Source organism: Calypte anna, chromosome 5A, assembly GCF_003957555.1.
Source record: "Calypte anna isolate BGI_N300 chromosome 5A, bCalAnn1_v1.p, whole genome shotgun sequence".
Classification (NCBI taxonomy): domain Eukaryota; kingdom Metazoa; phylum Chordata; class Aves; order Apodiformes; family Trochilidae; genus Calypte; species Calypte anna.
Genome location: NC_044251.1, coordinates 22,746,297 through 22,766,662, shown reverse-complemented (window position 1 = coordinate 22,766,662; position 20,366 = coordinate 22,746,297). Strand labels below are relative to the sequence as shown.

General features: G+C 38.2%; 1 protein-coding gene across 11 annotated transcripts in view; it reads right to left on the bottom strand.

Moving 5' to 3' along the window:
• The window catches only part of NRXN3 (neurexin 3), an 897,015-nt gene that overhangs the window by 91,776 nt on the left and 784,873 nt on the right, over nucleotides 1-20,366 (bottom strand). For 6 of the 11 annotated variants that reach the window (XM_030451652.1, XM_030451650.1, XM_030451651.1 and 3 more), the window contains 2 exons: nucleotides 14,844-15,151; nucleotides 12,591-12,593 (listed from right to left, as the gene is read on the bottom strand). In XM_030451652.1, the coding sequence (XP_030307512.1) occupies nucleotides 12,591-12,593; nucleotides 14,844-15,151 (311 nt within the window). Of the gene's footprint in view, nucleotides 1-12,590; nucleotides 12,594-14,831; nucleotides 15,152-20,366 lie in introns of all 11 variants that reach the window. The other 5 variants (XM_030451649.1, XM_008505178.2, XM_008505179.2 and 2 more) reach the window with 2 other exon arrangements.

Below are 20,366 nucleotides of genomic sequence, written 5' to 3'. Positions count from 1 at the left end.
AGATATAAACTTTCTTATAATACAAAGCTCTGACTGACATAATTTTTTTTACTCTTGTGGCAGTGGTTGAAAACGTTAGCATCTCTAGCTGTCCTCCTCATCCACCAGCCAGAGGTTATTGCCCCTGCAGCAAGGGCAGCGAAGAAGGCTGTGTGTCCATTCCTTCCCAGCTCCATGTCAGGAACAGTGTGCAGTGTAACCTGCTTATCTAAAGGGGCTGGCACTGAAGCTCAGGCTGTGACCTGAAGCAGCTCAGCTACAAGCATATGTTCCAATGTGCCAGCTCTGTCAGGAGTCAGCTCAAAGGAGTGATCAGACACATGTGAATGATGAACTGCTAAATGGCAAAATTCAGTAAGGAAAGTGTTGGAGTCCAGAGTATTGAAGCTTTTCTCTCTGATTCTGATCCTCCGGTTGGCCAATTACACCTCCTGTTTACTTGTAGCAATTTGACCCCCAGCTATCTCTGAAGACAGCTGTAGTATAACCTCATAACAACCATGCTAATATGTTGTCATGTGCAAACCAATATGCCTGAGATATTATTCCCTGTTTCTCAATAAGTAACGGGAAAAGTTGAAATGAAGAATGGTTTTAATTACCTAAACTGAGTTAATGTAGACCCACTTTAGATACTGCTTCACTGTTCTCCGACCCACCTGTCTTTCTTTAACAGAAAAAAAAAACCAACAAAAAATTAAACAAACACACAAACAAAAACCCAAACCACCTACTGTCTCTTTGGGTAAGAACAGCTTGCACATGCTAATCAGATACAGAAAGTACAGCCATGAAATGCAAATGGAGAGGATTCTCTTTCATCAGTGCACATAATTTTGCCTGTCAGAAGGAGCTATTGTTGAGCTAATAGTCTTACTGAGATAATTTGACTATTCAGCAGCCTTTTTTAAAATATCTGATTTATGAGTGTCCTGATGCAATGACAAGTTGGTTAATTATATTCTGCTTCTGTATCTTTTTGCTTCTTCCTTCATGTCCATGTTGAAAGCTTCTTTAGTTGCCGTCACAAACTACTGCTAGCTTGGCTATGCATTATTAAACAATAATGCAAGTACTAACCTACAATAGCTGTGTATCTGTGATGAAAAATATAATCCTTAGATACAGTTTGTAAGGTGCTTCAGAAAGAAAAGTTGCTAATGCCCATTTTTGTTATTGTTGTTAGCATGCATACACAGTGCTCCAGCAGGTGCCACATTGTCTATCCCAAAGACTGAAGCCTTTGGTCAACAGTTTCCAAAATCCTCCCATTTCCCTTGCTACACAACAAAGAAGCACAGCTCTAACCAGGAAGATTTGGCTAAATGGATTGCTTTAGACCACTCCCTCTACCTGGCACTATGTCAAAGGCATCAACTGAATTATAAGTTTACACAGATTACACACAAACAGGAAAGCAAATCCTGTATGTTGAACAAGGAATGGCTGAACTCCTGCATACAGTGTGTTGCCAAAGAAGGTCAATCTAGTTAAAATTTTCTTCCTGATACTTCCATGTGGGGTTAATTTCACTCCTCTGTGCAAATGAAAATCATGACAAATACATTAAAATAGAGCAGAACTGGCACCTGGAGTAACATGATCTGGTTAAATGAATATTAACTACAAGCAGTGATAGGAAAAAACACAGACCTACTACAGACACTATAGCGGAGTTGTAGGACTGTACACATTTAACTTGTCCATGTCTCTTCCAGTGTATATGCACAGCTGTCACTGACATTTTACAATTTTGAAATCATAATTCATATTATGGTTTTTACCATAATTATCTGTACATCTCAAAAGTCAGAACATGTTATTTTTCAGACACCGTACTTTCAGGTAAGTAACACTGGAAAATCAGTCTATGAATGGAAAAAAAAATAAACAACAAGTTATTAACCCAGTTTTATTTCCATTAAATGAAAGCCAGAACTCTTCTTCTGCAGAAAGTACTTTTTTTGTTGTTGTTTTGTCTTGTTTTTTGTTTTGTTTTAAAAGATCTTCCTAGATAGCAAAAGAGAAGAGAAATTACACAGGTCTGGACTGTCTTTTTTTTTTTTTTGGTTCAGGGTTTTGGGGGATTTGATTGTTTGTTTCTTCTTTTAAATATTTTCCTTCTCTGCATGAATTTGCAATAGAGTGCTAAATAAAAGCCCAACTTGCAGCATGATGAATTTACATCTCAGCCCTAATCTAAATCTCACAGAATCCCCATATAGTTCTACAGTAAAAGTTATCTAGCATGTAAATAAAATACATACTGTTAGGAGAGGGTTAGAGGATTTCTAGCTCAAAGAGATGCAATTATCAAGTGGATTTCTGATTTCTAGGTAAAACACATAGGTGCTTTGACTTAATAACTCACTATTTCTCCATACACCCTTAGTCTGAATTTATGGACCATTGCAGGTGGATGGGCTCCTGAGATGAAAAGCTCTCAGATGTTGAAGCCATACATGTGACAGGTACTGCAAATGCATCTTGCCAGATGGTGCTTAGCTGTACCAGTGAAAAACAACAATTACTCCTCTTTTCTTCTCTGTAGTATCCTACTGGAAGAAATGGGGTACGACACTGCCTAACCACTGTCACCTTTCATTGCCACCACAGAAGTTGCCTTTTAGCTCTAGAAAGACAAAAAAAGCATGGGAAGAAAGGCTAACTACAGAAAAGGAAGGTTAAAAAAACCACAACTCCCTGTCCTCCTGATCTTCAGATACTGCCATCATTAAATCAGGTTTGAATTGAAGAAAAACAGTCAGTAATTTAAAGTGACCAAATGTGATAGAAGCAGAAGGACAGCCAGCCTGTGCCACAACCTCTCTCTGCGCTCAGAGTGATTGTGGTGTTGTAAACTGTTATTTACACTCTCTGCCCTGCTCAATCTGCAGCTCTCTCAGGGAAGGTGATGACATTGCCCTCCTTTCACCCTATTTCTCCCTTCTCAACAGAAGCCCTGATGCCATTTAACTTCCTAACTCTCTGGCTGCCTTTGTTGTCTCATTTCTACCACTACAATAGTAATCAAGAGAACATAAATTCCTGCCAAGAGTTGCAGCAGAAGGGCTTCCCAAGACCTACTGAAGAAAATATGGCCTTGTGGAAGTGAGAGAACAATTCAGGTCCAGCATCTGATTCAGGAACCTAGCTGGAACTGTAAACCAAACCACCATAAAAAGAGCAAGGCACAGACTACAGCCCAGTTCAATTCCTACAGCATTTCCTAAAGTCCAAAGTGAACATTGCCCTCAGCAATCCATGGCCACACTCTTGACATCCTTTATAGGTCTTGCCAACTTGCTCTCTCCCTTCTCTCCAAGAATCACATGGAACAGAAATTAATGCCATTCCCATGGCTTCAGTTAACAAAGGATAAAACAAGCAATTTGCAAGCACCAGGCATTAGCAGAGAGGCAGCCAGAGAGACACCAAACCTTTTCACAGTAGATTGAGAGTGATTCTTGGTTCTTGCCAGGGTGAAAAATGCTACAGCCAAGCAAGAAGAACTTTCTCTGCTGTACTTGAGTCCATAAACAGAAGAAGAACATGTGACTGTCCACCTGAGCACCAAAAAGTTCTTCTTCAGGCAAGGAACAGTACCTCACAATTAGTCGGATGTGAGGGTGGAAGTTCTCTATAGGAGAGGGTCCCACTGCAATATTTCTTCTGAGGCATATACACAACTCTCCTTCTTCCTCCCCTCTCTCTCATCTCTGGGACTCTTATTTATGTCTAGCAGCTGAAAATCCTACCTGATGGCTGATCCTTAGCACCTGCACACTGCTCTTTTAAGCAGTGAAGCCAGCTGCCCATCTGCTCTGGAAGAAGCCCATAATTTCTTGTAAATGGATCCTCCTCTGGCACCATTACAGCTGAATACCTTCGGGGATTTCAGAGGACCAGGCTGTATATTCTGACCTGCCCAGCATATCTACATTTCTAAATTTCATCCTCACAAATTGCTAAATCTCAAGACAAACAGGTGACAGCAGCAGTCACATGAACCACCATTGTTTACCAGCTTAAGAACAACTTCAGTTCCTTACACAAGTCTAAAGTGTCACAGAGTAAGCAGTGAGAGAACAACTTAAGTAGTGCATGTGAACTGGGACACATGTATGGGACTAATGTGAGCGGAGGAGCTGCATGTATCAGTTGTACAAAATCAGCTTTCTGTTCTATGAATATCTCTAATGAAGTTATGTCTATTACAATGAAACAAGCCTGGGCACTAGAGACCTACATGCTAATATAAGCATTAATACAAACATACAGCATTGCTCCAGAGAAGAACAACAGGATTAACTGCTTCCTAAATGTAATCAATTGGGAGCTAAGATAATTATGTTTAAGATTTGGGCCCTAAACATATTTTCAAGCCTTGAGCCTACTCTTTGAAGGAGGAGAAGATTATGCCAATATACTCAGAGCCAAGAGTAATAACACAGAGAGCCCAGGGAATACTGATTCTACAAAAAAATGTTTCTATAGCATAGGTATCATTGCTCCTCTTTGTGTTTCTATATAATTTCCTTTTTGATGCCCATCACCATCTCACCACAACAAGATCATATTTAGGAGAATAAATAGTCACACTTATTAAAAAAAACAGAAAGCTGATATAATCATAGAATCATAGAATTGGCTGGGTTGGAAGGGACCTCAGAGATCATCGAGTCCAACCCTTAATGAGAGAGGCAACATGGCCCTTAATCCCAAACAAGTCTATGCCTTTATTACAGGTACTCCTTTCTGAATTCCTCTTCTCAAAGAGAAAATAAAATAAGGTATGACCTCTGAATTACCCTATCTTTATATCTTTTTTCATAAGATCACAGGGAAACATGACAAAACCACTCCTACTCACTCAGAAGGCCTCCATTTCTGTCTTTACCACAGCACAAAGTTTTCTGCTCTATGCTGTAGATGCCTGTAGGATTCAACTAGAACTACAAGGTAATAGTACCACTATGAAAGACCTAGTCCAAGTACCAGGCAGGAGAGAAAGGGAATACAACACCTGAGGGAATTTACAAAGTATTACTCATTCCACCAGAATACTGCCTGTAAACTTGGCTGAAAGACAGATCATGGACCACCATATCCTCATTTTACTACACATGGAAAGTAGAGAACCATTTTGAGAGGAGGTTTGTTGACAGCTGCTGAATAAATTGAGGAGGGCTTAGAAAACAGTAGGTCCTGGTTCAGGACCTGTATTCAGCCTGCTACATCTTCTTGGTTTTGCAGCTGAAATGTTGCAGCCCCAAACCAGCTCGGCAGCTCACCTCCTTCTGCAAAATGCCTGCGTTCCACTTGCTGTGGTCTGCCTCATTCATCTTCTTGCCATCAAAACCACTCTCACCTCTTGCTTCCTGCTGTGTCAGTACATTAAGTTCTTCTAACAGGAGGAAAATATATTAAAGGAATAATAATAACAGTGATAACGATAACCTAAGAAATGCGTGTTTCTTTCTCCATATTTCCCCTCGTTCGATTAGTCTCCCAGCAAGAGCAGCATTAATCACTGGGGCAACAGATAAAAGATAAAGACCAATTTGAATTTTGCTGTGTGCTACTGAGTGTATATGTGTGTTCTCACGCAGCAGGGAGTGAGGTAGCAGGATAATCTGTCATTTCGTGTATTTATGCCGCTGGAGTCAGTCAGGGCTGGTTCTCCATTGTTACCACAGATTAAAATCATTCGTGTCCTTATACTTTCATTGGAGGTCATCTTTCAGAAAAAAAATAAAATAGAAAAAAAGGACATTATGACCAACTTAAATTCAAGCTATCTGTGCAAATCTCTGTGGATTGGTTGGGCACTGAGACCACTGCTTGGATGTTAGAAGAACACAACCTATTATAGTTTTTTTCCTTACCTGACCTGTCTCTTTTTACACTAAGAATGAGTTTTGCTGCTCCAAAACAGTTACTGAAAAATAGCTGTTGCAAGGAAGAAATGCTTTTTAGATTATCTTAGTACAAGTGTATGAGAGTCCAGCACTGCCTGATTTTGAACTGCAATGGAAGAAGCTGTGGGTCCTCAGATATCACTGCCAGCAGTTGCACTGAACTTGGCTTCCCTTTATCCCTGGGGAAATTGAAGTGTGGAACAAAGAAATAAAAAGTAGAAGACCATTTACTAATCCACATGGATACAAGTTCCTTTCTTCTCCAAAACTTTCTCTATCCAAAAGAGTTGCTAAATCCACCAGCACACCACCCCTAGCCATGTCACTCTACATCTTTAGATCTCTGTGAGATAGATGTATCTCATCCTCTGGATCTTAGTTCCTTGTTCACATGTCAATATTCATCCTTTCTCTACTCACTTGCATACATTTATTCATTAGAGCATTCCAAACATTTCCCACTCCCTGGTTCATTCCTCCTAATAACTACTGGTATTCACTAGAAGTGTCCTTACCTACAAATCAATTTCCTTAGCATATCCCATCTGAGAAACAGCAAAATGGGCAATACAACACCAGTGGGAAACCATGACATCAGTTATTAGGGAAGCCATGAGTAATTATTGGGATGAAAAGCAAATAGAGTAAATTTTCTCCAAAAACACACTGTAAAAAAGAAGGGGAGCATTTGCTGCCCGTGCAATACCAAGAGAACTGAAATAAAATTCCACAGCCCTTTGGTTTTATTTTTCTGTCAAAATTTTGTGGAAATAAATTTTTCTCTTTCAGAATATAGTAGAAGTAATTCTGCAGTGAAAATGAACAACATCCCACCTACTCATACGCTAAGGGAGGAAAGAAAGGATTGGTGGCTGTATAGCCTGTCTTGCTAATCACTACTTTTAAGAGCTGTACTGTGACAGACTTATCTTACAAATCAGTGACAACTCATCCCACAGATGAAAAAGAAACTAGCAGAAATCCTTTTGTTTCTACTTGTTAACACCGCCATCATTCTACAGAAAACCCAAGGCATTAATTAGATGGTTTCATAAAGCTGGTCTGTCACAACAGCATGGATGCGTTTCTTATTTCTGTGCATTCATTCAAATATGAGCCAGGAAAGGTAACTGGTATATTCCCAACTCTCAGCCAGTCTTGTAAAAAAAAAAAAAAAAAATCAAACTATATGCTTTGGAAGTATTTTGGCAATATCTGAAGCTTCTAGGTAATTCCCTGAAGTATATAAATAGCAAGAAGAGAAGGTACGCTGTAACAAAATGTGAGCCAATCCTTCAACTATATTTGAGCTATAACCATTGATTCTACTCCATTTATTTCTATGAAGTTGCTTTTTCACTATGGGATCTCTTCATCATATATTGTTGCTGAACAACTGTCCTAGAACAACACACTTTTCCTGTTCTTTCGTTTGGCTTGTGACCAAATGTATGGTCAACTGTAGTAGCTTTAGTTCCTGAGTACTATATTAATCAGATTTTGAAAATAATTTTCCACGTGACTTTCAAGAATCCTTTTTGGCAGGACAAAGGGCATGGCTAAATACATAAAGTTATACCGTGCTTTTTAAAAAAGAGTACATACTATTACATACCCTATTACATACCCTATTACTTAGGGTACTTTCTAAGAAATGTATGCCTGCCTGTCTTTGAAGAAGGCAGGTAGCAATTTACTACAGCTGTTATTACTACATATTATCTTTTATTACAGAAAAGGGTGTAATTTTTGGTCACTTAAAATCAAACAAATAGTTCAATTATTTCTTGATCAAGATTAAAAAAATAATCAGAGGAAATGTTAATAAATCTTGAAATTCTAGGAAAGTGCTAGACCATACCTACCCCACTCTTATAGTCTGGGCTAAATCTTAATTTCCAATGTTCACAGCAGAACAGAACTATGTACATGTATCTAAAACACCAGTTGAGATTTTTCTGCAAGTCACAAATGATTTTTCAGATCCACAAATCAAAGGCAGTATAAACTTAAGTCTTGTAGAAATGGATCAGCTAACTCAGGCCTTCTGTAAACTATTAGAAGAAATAAAAGACAGTGTGCTGTCTGGGACAGCAGAACACAGAGAAGAGTGGCCAAAGTAGCTACTTGAGAAAAAAACTATATAAAAGTAGGTTATCAAAAGAAGGAATATAAGCTGTGTTTTGAGAAATTATGTGACACATGAACTTGTGACACACAAGTTTGCCACACACTTCCAATCAAATCCCTCTCTCTGGAGTCATGAAAGACTCATCTCTATTTGGAGTCAACACTGGTTGCTAAGTTAAATGTTCCAACATAACTAGTGATAACTTGAACAAGTGAGAGCATACACTAGTTTATGGATGATCTGTTTTACGAAAACAGTGTTCTTTGTTACTGTAATTGTGCTTAGCAGAAATACAAGGCTAAGTTTATTTCCATCATCAATACTTGTCAGAACCTGATTGGAAAAATAATATTACAGTAAAATCACAATCTGGTTTTGGATGGTACTGAAATCCTGGCTCACTATAACACTTTCAAAAGTGTAGCACAACTATATTCTGCAGGAAAGTGAATGAAATAATGAAAATATAAAATGATATGTTTTAGACTATATGCTCTCTATATGTAATCTGAGCGTCCTGAGCACTACATCAATAAGTAGATTTCAAACATGCCACACCACTACCCCACCTAATACTAAGTTAAAACTTGAATATTTTTAATTCTTTTCCCATAAACAAGATTAAAATATAATTTATATGCTTCTGTCTAGGTAGCTACTACAATACATGCCAAAAATTCCATATTTTAGTGTGCACTAATTCTTTCTATACTACATACTTGCAAAGTATTTAGTGGTCATTTGGTATCATTGAATTAATCCCTCTCCAACCTACATGAGCAGTAGTTTGCATGAATATCGTCTAATCCATGTTTGGAATCTTGCTTTCAAGCTCTTCTTTTCTTTGCCCAAATCGCATTACCATTTAATCATCACAGAAGAAATGTGACTTTGAATATGTAAATGCCAATTTGTGAATTTCACTGCAGCAATGCAACTGTATCTTCTTACTCAACAGGCCAGTGATGCAGGTGAAAGGATTCCACTCTGAAAGATGTTTCAGGCTGGGGGCTTTGGTCTCTTTAAATAAAAATAGTTGAGGAAGAAGCAGAGAAGGAGGGATGAGAGCCAGACAGTGTAATTCTCAGCGGTACTAATGGGCCAATGAAATCAGTCTTTGAAGCAGAGACTCATCAAAAGCTCTTTTTTCATTAGAGCTCTGCTGTCTTGGGATGAAAATGTCACCAGTGACTTGTAAGAAGCAAAAACTAAATTAAAGGCCAATTTCTTTCCCCCCCAAATTATTATCTATGAGTGTAAAAGAAAGTACCTAGGCAAGACCAAGGGAGAGACAATTTTATTTGTCTTAGCTGACAGTGAAAGTCTAATTAGACTGACAAATCTTCTGTTCTATTTTCCTTTGTGACATACACTGTAAGAAAGAATTTAGCCTGGAGCTGAACGTTATGGAAAGACATTAATCAACATTATTGGACTCTCAGAAGAAAAGAGTTAGAAGGCTGGAAAGCCTAATGGTTAAAATAAAAGGCTGAGAACCTTATCCTGAGCTAAAGCAATGAGCTGAAGTGTCCATATGGATAATGGGCAGATTCCCTCAACTATTTTTAGAGGGAATGTTCTGCATATTGTATACCATACAATATTATTCTATGGTTCTGATATCATAGCTGAAAATACCCACAAGTAACTTATTCCTGTCACCTCCAAGGTTCCTTCCAGCCTAAGCCATTCTATGATTATTTTCATCTCAAGAAGCTGAGGCAAGCACTGGATGTGTAATAGAGCACAGTTTCTGGTTCTTCATAGAAAGCATCACCAGAAATCCATCTGTCCTTCCAGGACGATTTTGATATCTTTCATAGAAAACCATCTGTGATTTTGGTCTTTGGACCCCAGCCATCCCTGTTATAGGGCAAACATATCAGGGGCCTGTCCTAGATCAGTGGACCCGGGGCCTCCAGAAGCTTACCTGGAACAGCTGTCCTTAAGGACACACAAGCTGGAATCCTGTCTTGGATCCACTGAACGGAATGCATTGTGAACAGAAGACTTGTGTATCACCATGCATGCTTTTCTAGATTAGCTTTACTTAATAACTTTTAAAGATATCTTTACACAAATAGTTTGAAAACTGAATGACTCAGCTGAGAACTGGACAGAACACTCCGTAGGAGAGCATATGGAGTCTCCTAAAAAGATCTGAGCACTGACTCACTAAATAAATTCTCATCATATAGGCAGCTGACATGGAAAGAGAAGCCAAGAGAATGAGTGTCACTTTAACTTGCTTTCACAGAAGTCTACCAAACCCAGAAATCCCTGAACTATGCTTTAACCAGCAAAGCTGTTCTTTCAATCAGGAAGTAGGGATACTTGGGATTCCCAGGACCTGTAACAATTGCTAATGAAATACCTGTGCAAGAAACACAGCAGCCTTGCAGGAATACCACATGACACAGTACAGAGACTGTCATCCATTAGCAGCTTGCACAGCAAGCTACTCTACCACATGCGAAAGCTATCGGCTTCTCTTTGAGGTCTTCATAGGGCAACATAAAAACTCAGAAGTCCCAGAGAGAATATTATTATCACAGGAGAGTCTGGCATGTGCCCTCAGACTGGCAGCAGGAATTCAGTACAACACATGTCAGTTCTGAACAGACTGAACTTAAATCCAGAAAAAAGCCATGTGCGAGAAAGTCAAATGAGTATTTCTACTCCAGGGCAGGAGTGCATGAGCACTATTTGCAACTCACTGAAACAAACACTAATCAAAACTCCTTTTTCTCCTTCTTTTCTGATTAACAGAAAAAGATCAGCTCTTTTCTTCCTTAAAGAACTCTCTGAAGGATATTTTAATCACAGAAATGTTCCTGTCATTAATAAGGATACACTCATTCAAATCAACTGTTTCTCACTCTAATCACTGATCTGAGTTCTGCTGCCTTAAAGAAATGTTATTATACATTTTAAAATAAAATGAAGATGTAGACATTTTAAATACTAATATAATTGCCACCAGGTATCACCAGTAATATTTTTCTCTCAATTCCCTTTGTCTTGGTTGTTTGTCTAAGACTGTATCCCGTGTTTAGGATCTTCATAAACTGAAAAGCATGTCATTGGTCTGTGCACATACTGTGTATTTTTAAAGCATTTCAGTTCCCCAGCTATTACAGTCTAGCTGAGCTCTAAAATACTTCTGGCAGTACTCAGACCTCAGAAGGAGGTATTTTGGTATACATTACAAACAGAAGAAATCGGTACAGTTATCATTCTCTTCTGTAGTTCCTTAGCAAGTAATGTGTAAATATTTCATCCATACTGAAATTCCCCTGGATTTTTTATCATATTGGTATTACAGACTTGGTATTCTGCATAAGTTTTAGTTTTATATACAATTTTTAAAAGAAGTTTTAATTAATTACATATGAAAATGAGTAACATGAATAGCACACATGCTTCTAATACAGTAAGAACAATAATTTTTATCCCAATTCTTGCCATTCTGCATTGGATGCTTTACTTTTACCTGTACCGTGCTTGGTATTTTTACAATGGGCCAGAAATCCTCTCTGTTAAATAATGTACACATGCAGAATATGCAGTACATTTTGAACAGAAGAAGTCTGCAATCTAAGTATAAAACAAGATATCACACATGGGTATAGAAAAATAGGTAATAAACCAAAACAATATTGATTAGCTTGATAAACAGCTGCCTTAGACCACTATTAGCCTAAGCTCTGATAACTTTTTGGCACACATCATGATGAAAGGAAGGCTTTGATGGGATCAGAAAAACAGCTTGCTGTTGCCTTGATGGTACCAGGAAGCAGAAAGATTCTTATGATCAGCTCTAAAAAGTGAGCAAAAAAATGCCTGAATTGTGCTGATCATAATGGATAGAAATCTTCGAAAGGCCTTAAAAGTGAAGAAAAAAGCTATTTCTGAGAAAAGAAGAGAAGAAGAGAGGAGGAGAGAGGAGAATAGAGGAGAGGAAAATAAAAGCTGTAGCAAAGTAATAACTTACTGTATTTGTACAGCTCATTGCCTTAGGTGGCTATATTTTACATTCCCAAAAGAACAAACTTGTTCTATTAGACTTTTCCAATACTTAGATCTAAAATTGTAAGCAGGCTTGACAATGGTGATGTGAAACACAAGTGAGATAAAATAACCATCAAGTATCTGAAAACCACAGCTGGACATACTGCCCAAACAGAAAAAGACAATTTCTTCTCACTTTCACCACACAAATAATGCAACTTAAGCTGACGGAATCAAATTCTACCAAGAGTAAGGAAGAAAGGCAAGCCATCTGTGCTGTGACAGCAATAAAATGACCTGATATTGAAATGCAGAAAGTTGTAATGGAGGTACATACTGAACTTTATCTTTCTTTGAGTGGGTAGCATGAAGTGTCAAAGAGTTATTGCTTTAATATCAGCTGAGATGAGGCCATTTGTTGTGGTGCATGTGCATCCAGGAAATCACTCCTCTAACCATGATTTTAGAAGCACTTTGACACTTTATTAAATCTTCTTGATGCTCTTTCAGCATACAGTGGTCTCTACAGGCTGAGTGAACTGCCGTGTAGTTTAGGCAGGAAGCTTTCTGGAAGAGTTACTCCTCAAGTAGCCAGGGTCATTTCCAGCTTACCGAGCCCACAAAGGTCCAGTGATACTCTCTGTTACATATACAGCTAAACACAGTTCTGCTGCCTTTATCCATTATAGAAAGCCTCAAATTAACTAACAAGAGCAGCATCAGGACCACAGACTATTCTTCTGGAAATGTAATCATACAAAGATTTTCTCTAAAATTAGAGATAGCCACTGAGGAGAAGAAACTGTAACTCAGAGTTTATGACAAACAGTGACCAAACCTAGAGTAATTTCCCCTCATTTAGCTGAGATTTTATAAATCATCTACTGAGTGTTTGAGGATAATAACTCAACTAATCCCAGTCCCGCTGTCAGATGGATTTACAGAGTACCAAAGGGGACACTGTTAAACCTTGCCTTGAAATTAATTACGCTAATACCTGTAAATTCCACTGTAGCCAGAGATACCTTGAAAAATTATAGAATGATTGTGGTTGGAAGGGACCTCTGGAGGTCATCAGATCTAGCCACCTTGCTCAAGAAGTATCACTCACAGCCTGCTTCCTAAGACTGCGTGCAGATGGCTTTTTAATATTTACAAGCATGGACACACTCCACAACCTCTCTGGCAACCTGTGCCAGTGCTTGGTCACCCTCGCACTAAAAAAGTGGAAACTCCCATGTTTCAGTTTGTGTCTACTGTCTCAGGCACCACTGTCATCCTTACACCCTGCCTTCAGGTATTTGAACACATTGTCAATATCCCCTCTGAGCCTGTTTTTTCTCCGAATTGAACAGTGCCAGCTCTCTCAGCCTTTTCTCACAGGAGAGATGCTCCAGTCCTTTGAGCATCTTAGAGGCCTTTTTCTGGACTCTGTAGCTCCACCTCATTTGTACTGAGGAGCCCAGAACTGGGCACAAAACTCCAGGTATGGCCTGACCTACTACACAATCAAGAGGATTGTTTTCTTATTCTAAGTGACCAGTACTAGATATAATAGAAAAAAAAAATGGTCATATATGTGCAAACACAATCAATAACTGATTGAACCTTCTGAAGCAATTAGAAAGCAAGCACATAACTAGTATGAATACAGATTTCAAAGTCCTTGGTTTCACTAAGGTCTTCTGTCCTAAGCATCTGAAATTGTTTCATGGAAGTAGATGGAATAATTTTTTTTTTCTCAACCAGACAACAATTTACCTCTCTGAAGGTTTAATAAAGGCACACAGACAAACAGTCACAATGTGCACAGTAGGTCAGTGTCTCAGCCAGTGTGTGCTGGTGTCAATAAAAGCGTGTTGATTTTTATAGGATGAGATGCTGATGTAAATAAAGATTTTAAAATAAGTACTTCATCCTAGCTGATAACATGATACTACACCACTGAAATAAATTATTTTTAAAATATGAATCACTACTCAGATTGCTTATTTACATGATTGTTTTCTCTGCACAGACAAGGACAGCCAATTTAAGGTATTTACTTTTAATCAGTAGCATTTTCTGCTTGTCACACAAGTGATTCCAAAATCACTACAGTTGTAGGATGGAAACATTTATATTGGCATAATTCAGGCCAAAATTTGGAAATTTTCTTTTTTTTTTTTTTTTTTTTTTTTTTTTTTTTTTTTATTATATAGCCATGATTTTTACCAGAGGTTGCTCTGTGGTGGAACACCTACACTTTGCAAGAAACTGATCTTGAGAGCATGCCTTTAAAATTTTCTACAGGAAGGTTATAAAAGAAAAACAAAAAATAGCTCTACCTGGAAGTAATGCTCCTCTGCTTTTCTCCCCATTATGAACTTCACATTTGCAGCAGTACATTCTGTCAGAATAACAAATAACCCTATACCCAACCCCCGTTAAGCTTTGTAACTCTCTAAGGAATATATTTTCCTGAATATGGAACTGTAGAAACATAGTTAAAATCATGTTCTTATTCATGTTGGGGCAATCTTACTTACATAAACAGGGTTACACTAGAATGGGAGCCAAATCCGTCCCCATTATCATGTACATGTGCCACAATAATTCATCCAGTGTTTGTTCACTAACATAGAGGGAGAACATTTTTGTGGTGATATTATTAAAATAAAGGAGTTACATAGCATGATTCAGACAACCTGGCTCCTATGAACTTCAAGTGCAGTGAAGCAAAAGACCAGGTAAGAGTCAAGGAAATGCAGAAAAGAAATGCAGAAGGCAGATTGACTCACCTGGATGCTGGGTGGTGAACGATTTTTTCGGGTTGTAGTCGTGGCCATCGTAGTTGTGGTTTCCATGACCGTAGTAGACATTTCTGGTGGTACAGAGGTCGTGGGTGTTGTTCCCAAGATGGAAGGGACTTCCCCAACGAGTCGGACGCTGCCGTTGATTTTAATGTTGGGGTTGTTCTCCGCTGCCATGTTCAGCACTTTCAAGCCATTGTAATAGAGACCGGAGAGTTGGCCTTGGAAGAGACGCCCTCTGTCCTTTCCTCCTATGGCAATTTGGGCCTGGGTGTTGAAGATCGTTAGCTGTCGTCCTAATGAAGGGGGGTGAAAAACATTATTGCCAGACATTTCCTTCACTTTGCATCTTATGTTGAGTGTTGGCCAGAAATAACAGACAGCAAAGCAGCAGACTCATTCTTGGCAGTGTTTATGATGACTGTAGAAATACAGTATGGAAATATACTGTCTACAGCTCAATTATAAGAAAGATTAGACTGAAAGCAAGAACAGTTAAAACTGAAGCTCATACTTCAGCATCCGCTCACACATCAAAACTCTGGAGGAGTTTTGACTCAGTCAGAAATTTGAACCTACTCTGTTACAGTTGGACCCATTTTAAACTATAAATAAGGCTTCAATATATGTCTGGTTTTATTGCTACCAATTCACACTGCAGTACCTTTCAAGCTTCAGTTTATAAATAAACCTTCTATTTCAACAGGTCAAAGGATAGCGTTAACTTGCAAAGCCACTTTGAATAATGTAAAAGTTTTAAGGGGGATCTTGAGGACAGCAAAACATCAGAAAAAAATTTATGGTGCTACAAGGATTGTATAGGGATCCTAAGACAGTCATGATCTTCCACTTGTACATTTTGTGTTGTGAAGGCTCACAAATCTAAAACCAAGAAACAACAAATGCACAAAATTGTGATGTCTCTGAAAGAGCAAAATTCTTGAAATAGTGAAGATAACGTAGTGCTTCAGATGGTTACTCCTCTCCTATAGATAGTGAAATTCAAATGCTGGGAGGTTAAGTGGTTTACTCAAGGTCACTCTTGAGTGTTAAAAGTAGTCTAAAGCCATATATAATTAAAAACATACTTCTTAAAAATAAATCCAGTAACAATTGCCAATCCACCTAGTTTTGTAGGACACTTAAATCACATTCAGCAGGGACTGCTCTCTAAATACTGTTTATGTCCCAGGCTTCACAAGGTTAACTATTTTAAGAATTTGTTTAATGCAGTGCAAAGGCAGTACCTATAATTTCACTGCTCCTCATAAGATTAGGGGCATGCCACCTGGAATCTGTTGAATTAACAGACAACCAGATTGGACAGAGCTCAGGAGGGTTATCAATGCAGCATCAAGTCAATCATCATTCAGATATCTACAGTGTTTCCTATTTTTATGAAGTTTGCAACATATGTCCCCATCCCATTCCCTCTTCCCAGTTCTCACTCACTACTTCTGTTCTCTAGTCCGCCCTCATGACAGGTGCTATGCCACCATGTAGCAAAGCACAGCCTATAACACACTGCTCATTCTTTCACAGCCAGTGGTTAGAGTAGATTAAAATATGAGGGGGAGCTCACCAATTTTGGTGGTCGTCGTGACGGGTCTCGAAGTCAAGTGGTGATGCGGTGTTGCATCATCTTATGGTGACAGGATGGACCATGGGGAAGAGAATGGGGACAAGAGAAGAAATGTATCTGAAAGGAGTTCCTGTCCCCAGAGATAGCCCTAACTAACTAAGCAAAAGAGTTTAGAGAGGTGTAAGGTATGGACATGTGGAGGTGGGCTGCATATCCCTTGTGCTTCTCACCCACGGATTTGTAAATGAAACAGAAGGACTTGATCAGGGTGGAGTAACTGCATTGATGAAGACATGAGAAATAAAAATGGAGGGTATCCTTCCCCTGGGAAGTATTGAAACACCTGATGCGATATGCTGCATCTCAGGAGGTTTTAAACTTACCAGAGGCAACATACCTCTATTAAAACATTGACACACATGCACTGAAGTCACACATCATCAACATGTAAAAACAGAACCTTTCCTCTTCTTTATGGGGAAAATAAGATCCAGTAACAATATTCTGCCCTCTCAGAACAGTTTCTGTCTGAGCTAGAGGAATTGGCATTGTACACTGCAGAAAACCAAACTTATTATATGCCAGGTACTCTGAGAATTTGCTTTTATTCTCTGTTCTGTTGTGCTTTGGATTTTTTAATGGATATACTGCTAGTTCTTTACTAAACCATTTTATCTTCTCCTTACAAGTTCCCTCCATCTAGCACTTTGTTTCTTTCCTTACTGTCCCTGTCCCTATGTACTCGGACAGCTCATCTCTTGCTGTTCCCTCCTTTCCACCTTACTCATGATAGAGTGTGAAAAGTTGACACTGTTATATACTGATATATCTGAAAGGTAGAGGTGAGATGAGTAAAGAACAGAGAGTTATTTCATTCATATTGAGATGATGAAACTGGAGGGAGGGTACTGACCATTCAAATATTGCCATTTCCGCTCCTTTCCCTCCTTGAAACAACCTGTGTGGGTGATGAATGAAAAAGTGTACACCAAAGAAGAATCCCCTCTCCAGTAAAAACGGAAATCTTATTGCGTATATTTTGAGATCTTGTTTGTTTATTAAGGGGTCTTCTAGCCCAGGATTCGTGCACTGCACTACATGGGAAACTCTGGAGAAAGCACTGGTATTGTGTTTGCTAAAAGAAAAATCACTTACTAGAGTCATCTACAACTTGGCATTCCTCATTCTTCACTCTGTGATAGTGTCCATGAGCATGAATCAAGACAACAGGGAAATGCATATGGAATGAGAGTAAACTGTTGTGAGAATATACACTTTATTTTTCCACCGCAGGTCTTACCTAATCATTCTTTTGAAGATTTGGTTCAGAAGCCCATTCTTCCCCTAAGTAAAATTTATTTGACCATTGAATTTTATTGAAGAACTGTTTACATTAGTAAACTCTACTGGATGTGTAAGGGTTGAAGACAACTCCTTTTCAGCAGATAACTTCCTACTGCTATTTTAGTGTCATCTATCAGAAAACTTATGAATATATTTTAAGTTTCTGAGGTGTCTTGTAAATATTATGAATAGTTCAAGCTGTCAGTTGTTTGCTCTCTCATTGACTTCTTCATTTGAAATACTGAATGCCAATTAAAAATATCTCAGAGAAATCTCAGTGAAGTGTAACTTTTCCATGACATGAAGGGAGATTTTGGACCTGATTTTGCAAATCCTAATACACACCAATAATTCTTCCTTCAAAAGTACAGCACTCGCATCAATGAGACTTCACATGTATGTAATAGAGTTTTGAAGAATTTAGGACTTCCAGGATCAGTTCTTTTGATGAGATGCTTCTGGGTCTTCATTAACTCATCCAATTGCATAATAGGTAACGTCTGTGCCTTAGCAGACACCTTGCATTCTGCTAGGGAAATCTGCTGGTTTAATGACTATTTAAATTTACTCGCATGCATAATCTCAGCAAAGCTACAAGATTGTAAATACAGGCTCCTGTTAAAAATATTTTAACCTACCTTATAAAAAAAAAAACAAACAAACCAAATAGGAAAACAAAAAATACAGTAATGAAGCTACTTCAGAAAGATGTGTTATATTTACTTCCCAAGAATTAATTATTTCATTATTATGAATAATTTAACAGACAAAATCCATGGTATTAAAAAATGTCAAATTGAAAGTACTTTGTCCTACCTCACTCCAGCCAAGAACTAACATAGGCAAGGCAGATAGTCTATATGCTGTCTCTTTGTGGAATCTAGTTCTCCATCCACCAGTTCATCTTGTTCCATTTTGATAGCAAGCTACCCTTTCACTCATCATCTTTATAGAGTCTTGTGACAGAAGGTTTCCAAGTTACAGTAATTGTTGGATAGATGACCAGATGGATGAGCAGCTAGGTAAATTATTAATTCTCATTATCTTTTAATTTGAGTGGTACCTACATTGCTGAAAATGTCTATCTGCTTTGGAACAAAGGAAAAAAGCTCTATTGTCTCAGATGTTACACTGCACGATGTCATTCCTTAACTCAAAGTGTGAAGACTGAGTTTCTTTTCTCCTTAGTAGAACCACAGGTCTATGGTCCAAGCCTAAAATCATGCAGTGCCTTGAGAGTGCCTGAACACTCAAATATAGTCTCTTTTAGACCCTATTTCATGTTTGATTGAATTTTAACAGAGTATCAATATCCACAAAAGGTAGACTTCAGTTCAAAACTTCAGGATGGCTTACAGATGAAAGTGCTTTAGCATGCTTATAAGCTCAAACTTGGAGAAGCAGTGGCATAAATTAAAAGATTTGATGGAAAACCAAAATGGAAAAAAAGAAAGCAAAATAAAAACACAAAATAAAACAAAGGTGGGTTTCTCAAGCACATGAATTGCATCAAGGAATTAGACATGCATCTGTTTTAACAAAATTGAAGTGATCATTGTCCTTAGTGTTAAAGGGACTTTAGCAATGAAAACTTATAAAAATTATACTCTTTTTAGTGCTAAGTTTTATTTATTTATTTTATTTTGAGCTTGTAAATTATTAGGGCAACCCACTGAGTCTCAATAAGCATTTTCTGTATATCTTTATATTAAAATCTAGTTACAAATTAGCTGAATTAACCGTTCCGTAAAACTATGGTGGTCCCAAAATATTACTGTTTTAGTTATGCTGATATTTTTTCTCTTTCACAATTATTTGGACCTTAGTTACAAGCATTACACCATTAGTAAAATAAACCTGAAAAGTGGGCAACACTGTCAGCTCTCACAGGAACTGAGTGCTCACAACACTTTGCAGGATCAGATCCTTCACATAAAAAAAATTGATACCCTTAGCATCCTTATCCTGGACATTTCTTAGCCACATCCTTCAGGACCTTAATTCCTACTGATTGAATCAATTTGTTAATTCAGCCAAGGATAGAAGTTTGAAACAGAACATAAATTTATGTTATTTCCAATTCTACACAACATTAGTTTTCCCTTTAGAAAATTTGTTAGTAATCACAGTATGTCAGCACAGAAAATGCTAGATCTGAGTTCAAAGGTCACCCTTTTTTAAGTAAAGTACTTTCTTAAAAGGGAACAAGAGAAGATTGCGTTCTGCTTTTTCTAGGCTTCAAGGCAAGAAGCTACAGTAAGGTTTGCTCTCATTTTACGTGTCACAGTTAGTATAGAGGGAGATCTTCCTGACTTAAGCTCCACTGTATTACCAGTATTACCAGTCCAAACTTTACTGAAATCAGTGGGATATTCTGTTAGCTTCAATAGGCTTTGGAATAGGTTCTACACCAGGACTCCTCCCCACCATCCTTCAAATTCCCGAGAAAAACAAACACTTCTGACCCAAGTCCCATTTCAATAAGTCATGAAACATATGAGCAAACCTCACTCAAGCCAGTTGGACTTGAACATCTAATAAGTCTTTTACTGAATTGAGGCAAATTACTCCAGGCAAAGCCACAA